The sequence below is a fragment of the Hemibagrus wyckioides genome, linkage group LG08, assembly GCF_019097595.1.
Source record: "Hemibagrus wyckioides isolate EC202008001 linkage group LG08, SWU_Hwy_1.0, whole genome shotgun sequence".
NCBI classification, from domain to species: domain Eukaryota; kingdom Metazoa; phylum Chordata; class Actinopteri; order Siluriformes; family Bagridae; genus Hemibagrus; species Hemibagrus wyckioides.
Window position 1 is genome coordinate 25485995 of NC_080717.1, and position 8381 is coordinate 25494375.

An 8381-nucleotide genomic window follows, 5' to 3' on the forward strand; every position below is an offset into this window, starting at 1 on the left:
CTGTCGGTGAGCAAGACGTACTTTGCGGCCTCTTTTTCCCCTTATTTCAACTCTGGTGAATTTTTCACTTAAATCTTGCTCTAGCTTGGATAAACGTTGCAAGACCTCAGGATTTGGTGGAGCCGTGTTTCGTTTTTGTGGTATGTTTCCATTAATAGCTTTACTGCTTCACCTTCTCATCTTCTATTAAACAATATTATTGTGCTAGAGTACTTTCCGAAAGATTAGTCAGTTGTTCTTTTGACTGATCTTCCAAAGATATGAGATGTTTGTGTAACCTGACAACATCTTCAGTCAGTGGAAGAACATCAGCTTTGTTCCATTTGTTGCTTCTGGCATGCTTTGAGAGGTAGTCGGAGTCAAGCAGCCAGATGAAATTCTTGCCTTTTTGTCCTGCCTCATGGTCTCCATTCATTAGACTCTCACCAATCACAAACCTCACAGACTTTCTTGAGGGTGTACCCAATGTTACAAGCTAAAGATGGAGTGTCATATTTATTTTTTGACGGATCAAACTCACTTGCATTCTTTGCTGCCGATACTGCCAGCTGAAATCTTGTTGGTACACAAACATCTACTAGACGTTGTACAGCAGGGTTGAGCTTCTTTACCACCAGCATAAAACTCCTTCATTTTCTGACTGATGTAACTATGCTGTGATTTGTCCTGTCCATGGAGCTCAAACATCTTTTCTCCATATTTACATATGAGAGTGTCTGACTGCACCTGATTAGAGATATCATCTTGATGCATGTTCAGAATAATGCTTTTACATCCTTCTGACATGTCAGGTTTACAAGGTAATCTCTGAGAGGCTATTGCTTGGACTCTCTTCCTTTTCCTTGATTTGTTGTCGTTTTCTGCATTTTTGAAACAGACTTGGTTATGCTTCCACAATTCCTATCTTTTGCAATGTTTACATGGCAGGAAGTCTTGCCAACTAGTGTTTTGTGTTGGCTGCCTCACAGTCACAATTTCTCCACTGCCTTTATTTAGGATTTTGATATTGTGGTGGTAGTTTCCTTTATTTCAAAGGAGGTCATATAACATCCATCGTTCCTTCGAACCCGTAGGTTTTGATAATGCTTGTGCTACTTCAAATTCTTTTGCATGTTTTCTCTCAAGATGTCTTGCCATTTTGCTTTGTCTTAAACCACAGTATACACAAAAGTTTTTCATATCCCACTTTCTGGTCCCTCCTCCATCTTCATTGATGGATTTATTTGCCTTTTTTGGAGTCTGCGCTTCACAAGTGCTGTCAAGTGGCAGATAGATAACATCAGAGTCAGAACTTTCAATGGATGGGACATATTCAGAGCCACTGATATGTTTAATCTAACAGAAATACAAACTCCTGATCAAGAATCAAGACAAATGGTATCATAACCGCATTTGACTAGATTCTTGAATTATTACACAGACATGATTGGTAAGGTAGATCCATTCTTATCGGTAACTTGATACACAATAAGACCAAAACACTAACATGGGCACCAGCGTAATCTCAAGCACAGAATTCGATATCAGTCAAATAGCCAAATAACGAACTAGAAGTGGCTCGAATCACCATAACAACCCTTGACTCCACAAGTCAAGGTACAATAAGTATCGGGAAGCAACTAAGTGTTGAAGCACAAGGTACGCTGGAATGTTGCACGCCCACACACCGCCAAGTCGAGGCCTTATATACAGCCGGTGCATCAACAGATTGGCAGAGCGCCATGAGGTCACAATTATGATTGACAGCCAAGTCAACCAATAACACCGACCTAGAGGCAGAGTAAAGAATAGCACAAAAGGAAAGGAGAGCGCAGAATTAACACAACGTACACGTATCATACGTGGGACGTAACAATAAGTATTTCAAATAATTTGAGATTTTATGTTTTCAGCAACAAGTATATTAAAAATGTAGTGATTCTCAAGCATTATAAATTCATATACATTCATCACATGGGAGATTCATACCTTGTAAGCTTTGTCTCCTTTCCCCTCCATGACCTATTGAAAACTTTATATTATTATAGAATCTTGTATATAAAACAGAACAACACAACACTGACTTTGAAAAGGAACAAAACATGATCATCGTAGTGTGCTACTTTTACAAACTAATGAAAAACACTGAAATTTTGTTCTCATTTTTTAGTCAAACCATATGAATATAAAATAACGAGCCAATCATTAAACAGCTTACATCTATCTCTGCTTCATAGCTTAAACAATGACAATAACTAAACAATGAGTGTGGACATTAACAAAGCCTTGTAAAAACTAAAAGACATTTGGCCACATTGGCGCACCATACAAAAGCATGGAGGATCTGTATTGACTCAACGCAGAGAACTCAGCTACATAATAAATCAGTTAAAACCTTTGTTAATTTCATGGATTATCCAAATCTGAATGTGTAAATATCTAACTATTCCCTCCTGATGCTCTGAGCTGCTGTCTAAAAACTGTCATTTAAACCTCTTTAAATCGAAACACTTGGATCCGCCCACTTGTTGGAATTTGCTAGGCGGCAAAAATCTGCCTAGCAACCGAAGGTCCTCACAACAAAGGTTGTGAGTTCAATGAAGAGTGTTTTGGATTTTAAACAGTGATCAGTTATGACAGTGACACCCACTGGTGGGTTGTAGTCTTTGTTCTGGATGTTGAGGAGCCTGATGGCTTGAAGAAAGAAACTGTTACACAGTCTGTTTGTGAGGGCCTGAATGCTTCGGTACCTCTTTCCAGACGGCAGGAGGGTGAAGAGTGTGTGTGAGGGGTATGTGGGGTCATCCACAATGCTGTTGGCTTTGCGGATGCAGTGTGTGTGTAAATGTCCGTGATGGAGGGGAGAGATACTCCGATGATCTTCTCAGCTGTCCTCACTATCCTCTACAGGGTCTTGCGAGACGGTGCAATTCCCAAACCATAGTGTGATGCAGCTCCTCAGGACGCTCTTGATGGTCCCTCTGTAGAACACAGTCAGGATGGGGGAAGGGAGATGGGCTTTCCTCAGCCTCCGCAGGAAGTAGAGACGCTGCTGGGCCACTAAGCCATTCTGTGCTCTCCTAAAGTCAACAACCATCTCTTTAGTCTTTAGGCTGTTGCACCTCCTCTCTGTACGCTGACTCATAGATCTTGCTGATGAGACTCATCATGGTCATGTCTTCGATGAACTTGATGTGGTTGGAGCACTGTGTTGCACAGTCGTGAGACAGCAGAGTGAACAGTAGTAGGCTGAGCACACAGCCCTGAGGGGCTCCAGTGCTCAGTGTGGTGGTGCTGGAAATTTCCTGTACAAAATACTTCTTTATTCAACATTAAACACAGAAAAATATCACAGCAAGTAGTTTGTGTTGATAAAACTGTCACTGATTGTTTAAACGAGGATCTGAAACTGTTAGTGTTACCACCATTCAGCACTGTGGAAATAAAACACACACACACACACACTTCTACACTAGTGCACTTTCACAGTTCAGATACAGTAAATGCACTTCGACTTCCTTCATATCCTTTTCGTCTTCACGAGCTGCAACGGGAACAGAAACCTGCAGCAATACTCCAAGGCTGAACTTCTTAACGTCTGTAACATAAAAGCCTCGATCACGCTTCTATATTAGTATTTAAGACATCCTCCTCTAGGTGTTCATGGGGTAGGTTACAGCTAACTGTAAATCTCACCGGCAAACTTTGCAGATTAAGACTAGCACTGATGTGTGTACTAGTTAAGCCATGCTCTCGATTGTCACGTTAGCGCTAATGCATGAAGCATCATGAAACGTAGTCAAGCCACTTTAAGCGGTACAGCATGCACACCTATTTAACATTAACATGACTATAAATATAAATCTAGAAATAAGTCGTTCCTTTAGGATTTAACAGCACTGAAGAAAATGATCAAATGAATCACTGAGTTGAATCGGCTGGCTAAAGCTACAAAAGCTTCATTAAAACATTTTGTGACTCGTCCTTAAACCTTTATTAGAGTGTTAAATAAACGTTTTAAAAAAATGGAGTGTCTTTGTTCACGAACGAGTTCCGGGCGCTGGATAATTTAGAATTCACACAGCTAATGGACATAAAAAAAAAACATAGAAATTAAAAAACAAGATGTTCCTGATTTTTTCAGGATCACTCACTGCTGATCTCACTGGGTACGAGCACCTCATCCAGGTAGTACTGGATCTTCTTGAGGTCTTCCGAGGTGAAGCACTGTTTGTTGTCGGCTGGCTGTGGCATCTTGTCCCATCGGTGCAGGGAGACCGGAGATGAGAAACGAGCCGGTGGTCATTCCTTCCGGACAACATCACCAAAATACAACAAAACTACTAACAGGGTCAGGTGAATAACTGTAATAACATATATAAACATATATTGAAAAAAAAAAGATTATTCTATGTGTGTATTCTACACATTGGTACAGAGGGCGGAACCAAAGTCGCGGCCAACACAGCATGCCAGATCTTAATAATCGACACACAAACAAACCTGTATCGAGTCTTGATTTTCCATGTTTGGGGTTCTGGGGGATTCTCTTCTTCAGGTACTGAAATCAAACAGACGTAATGAATTCAACTGAAATCAGAACTGCGTTCTCCGATAGCAAGCCATGGTAATAGCGTGGTCTTTCTGTCGATTTTTTGATTAACAAGCTATTACAAATAATTATTTTATATTATATTTATATATAAATTGTAACGTAAAAAATTTAGTATATTATATTAAAATATTATATTCCCATTAATTTCCATGGAAAATTAATGAAAAGAAACAAAAAGAAGCATAAAATAAAGAACGAATAAGAAAAATGTTAACAAAACCCTAAACAATTATAAAAAAAAAATTATTAAAACTAGCCGTTTCTCATTGGTCCGTTCTCTTGGTATTGACCAATCAACGATGCCGCCGTTAAAGCGCCGATGTTTGCCTTTCAGTGCCGCTAACGTTTAGGGCAGTTGCACAGCAACAGTTGCTTAGCAACGACAGCGTGCACCGCTGTGGGCGCGTGCAACAAGAGCCTTCCCAGGAGCTTACGGTCACCTTGTGTTGCCAGATCTTCATCTTAGTAGTCACGTACATATTTTACCCCGGTTTTGTCGACTTACAATAAACATGAAACATTACAAGTGATTTTAAATAAATAATATACGTATTCTCAAACCATATAATGATACGATACTAAAACACATTTTAGCCTCGTGCGCCGTCTATTACATGCTTTAAGTTTGATAAGTTTCTTTTCATACCGAGTATTAGTATTATAAGGCATTTTCAATACCAATCATGGTGGTAGTCTTTAAAACTTTTTTTTTTAAGTGTTAGAGGCTAAATGGTGATTTTTTAATTTTTTTATTTTATTATTTGCATTTGTAGAATTTTAGGTAAATACTTGGCAACCCTTCATTTAAGCCATCTTTAGCTCGCTCGGTCGTTAGCGGTTTGTTATCCAAACTGTGCACGTTTGCAAATGAATAACAATTCAGATAAGCATTGTGAACATGAACTAGAACAGAGTGGCGTTTTATTTAATAGTTGTTGTTTTTTTTTAAAATAAGCGTTGTTAAAGTAAACTAGGTTGCTACTTACTAAAAGTATTATGCAGTTTGATTGAACATGCCTGATGCGGCTATGCATAACGGAAACTCAGTCCTGAGTTGTCTTGGCCTCGTGAGTAATCTACATTGATTTTCATAAATATGAAGTTTATATATTTTATTACGAGGGAGTTTACTACGTTACACGTACAATATTTTAATTTCGAATGATTAACGATAGACAGTTAATCGACTTCTCTGTGCTCGTGCATTTCTGTCTGCTCGCAGTGTAAAAACGGCGCCTTGTTTGACAGACGCGAAGGTAGCGGAAGTAGAGTTTTAAAATGAAGCGAATATGTTTATATGTGTTTTTTAAACAGTTTTGAACACACGCTAGAAGTTTTAAAATACATATTTAGATAGCTAGCTAAATTAAATGGCATCTGTTTTGGTAAGTAAACACTTCTGTTCTTTAGATGAATTGTTTTCGCGTATTGTTTTTTTATCGTTGCTAACGATTCAGTCCAAGTTAGCCAGTTTATTCAAGTATAAACTCGTATTTTTGCTGGAACATAACCTAATTTACAAAAACGTGGCTTGTTGACGTTAGGGGAAAGTAACGTAAGTGCATTAGCTAATTAGCATTAACACCTGAACAGATTTAGCTAATGCTCTTTAACAGTAGCTGGTAGTGCTGTATCGTTTGTGAACGAGTCGACTCTGAACCGAACGTCGAGAACCGACTCTCATGTACACTGACTTATAGCTGACCTATTCTTTCTTTCTTTTTGTAATCGTAGGCAATGATGATCCTCTTGCAGTGTAATGGAAGCGTTTATAGAATGAAAATGTTTCTTTGGAAAAAATCTTTTCAGCACTTGGATAAAAAAAAAAAGTCGGCTCTGAATAATGAGTTGATTCAAATGATTCGACTCACTTGAAAGAGCCATATTTAAAACACTACTTAAAACATTGCTACTGTTTGAGATTTACAATTCTAAAAGAGTAGGGAGATCTACATTGAAGTTGGTAAATAGAAATGCATTTTTTGTTTTTGTTTTAGTGCATCTGGTTTCAGCTCAAATCTAAATCTTCTCATTTAGGAAGACCCAACACTTGCAAGACATTTTAAAGGCCACAAAGATGCGGTGACGTGTGCAGACTTCAGTCCCAACAACAAACAGCTGGGTGTGTGGAGAAATATCTCACGCTGGCGTATCTGTACATATCCACAGCCTCGCTGACATTTGAGTTAATTCTAGACATCTGTAGGATAAACTGTACAATGATATATATATATATATATATATATATATTTTTTTTTTTTTTTCCAGCCTCTGGATCCAGTGATAAAACTCTAATGATATGGAACCTCAACCCCAAATCCAGAGCGTTCAGGTTTGTCGGTCATCAGGATATTGTAACCTCCGTGCACTTCTCCCCATCCGGCGAGCTGGTGGCTTCTGGATCAAGGGACAAGACCGTGAGATTATGGACGCCCAACATGTAAGTTAGCCACTCACCTTACACCTTAAATTTGTCCTCCAGCACTAATCCCGGCACGTCTGAGACCTGATCTGTGTCATATTTCAGCAAAGGAGAGTCGACAATGTTTAAAGCGCACACGGCCACCGTACGCAGCGTGAGCTTCTCCGCCGATGGCCAGAGACTGGTCACTGCTTCGGACGATAAGTCTGTGAAAGTGTGGGGCGTGCATCGGCAAAAATTCATCTACTCCCTCAACCAACACACCAACTGGGTGCGCTGTGCCAGGTATGTCGTTATTACACTCAGAAGGGTACAAGGGTTTGATGAAAATACCTTCAACGAAGTGTCAGAACAAACACCTGGACATTTTATTTATTATTTATATGTTAATTTTGCATGCCACGATTTAAGATGAACCCCTCAAAGATCTCAGGGTTTGTTCTTGCCGCAGGTTTTCTCCAGACGGACGTTTGGTTGCGTCATGCGGCGACGACAGGACGGTTCGTCTCTGGGACACGTCCACTCGCCTGTGCATCAACACCTTCACCGATTATGGCGGGTCAGATTTGTCCTTCTCTCTTTTACTTAAACTCTCGTGTTTCACTTCACTCGGATTAACCCCATTATTGTCCGTCTTCTAGGCCAGCAACGTTTGTGGACTTTAACAGCAGCGGAACCTGCATCGCGTCCTCGGGAGCGGACAACACGCTGAAGATCTGGGACATTCGAACCAACAAACTCCTTCAGCATTACCAAGGTACCATTTTCATCCACAGCCATCAGAACAGGGTTCACATTCAGTTGTAAAGGGGATTATTCAAGCAGCATGGAGGACAGAGTGCTGGAGGTGGTGGAGGACGCTGTGTGTCTTTGCTGTAGCTCTGGAGGTAGAAAATCAGGAATTTTTAGCTGCTCATCCTCACGTCTGTAAACATCCAAAAATAGACACATTGTATTCTCTGGTGTTCTTGATGTTCCTGATGCTCCTGATGTTCCCGAGACCACTGATGTTCTTGATGATCCTAATGCTCTTGTTGTTCCTGATGCCACTGATGTTCTTGATGCTCCTGATACTCCTGATGTTCCTGATACCACTGATGCTCTTGATGCCACTGATGTTCCTGATATTTTTGATGCTCCTGATGTTCCTGATGCTCTTGATGCCACTGATGTTCCTGATGCTCCTGATGCCACTGATCTTGATGGTCCTGATGTTCTCAATGTTCCTGATGCTCTTGATGTTCCTGATGCCCCTGGCCTCTGAATTTCTTTAAAAGTTCTTGTGTGTCTCAGTCCACAGTGCCGCCATCAACAGCTTCTCCTTCCATCCGTCGGGGAATTATCTGATCAGCGGCTCCAGCGACA

At 40.2% G+C, this 8381-nt stretch overlaps 1 protein-coding gene across 2 annotated transcripts in view; it reads left to right on the forward strand.

Annotated features, from left to right (window-relative positions):
• Window positions 1-5407: 5407 nt before the first annotated feature.
• Window positions 5408-8381, forward strand: part of poc1b (POC1 centriolar protein B) — a 37968-nt gene continuing 34994 nt past the window's right edge. The window contains exons 1-7 of one of the 2 annotated variants that reach the window (XM_058397947.1): window positions 5408-5661; window positions 6632-6716; window positions 6863-7034; window positions 7122-7301; window positions 7468-7575; window positions 7658-7773; window positions 8310-8381. The exon at window positions 8310-8381 is cut by the window's right edge and continues 62 nt beyond it. In XM_058397947.1, coding sequence (XP_058253930.1) covers window positions 5608-5661; window positions 6632-6716; window positions 6863-7034; window positions 7122-7301; window positions 7468-7575; window positions 7658-7773; window positions 8310-8381 — 787 coding nt within the window. In that variant the 5' untranslated portion in view covers window positions 5408-5607. Of the gene's footprint in view, window positions 5662-5823; window positions 5980-6631; window positions 6717-6862; window positions 7035-7121; window positions 7302-7467; window positions 7576-7657; window positions 7774-8309 lie in introns of those variants that run through there. The other variant, XM_058397948.1, reaches the window with a different exon arrangement.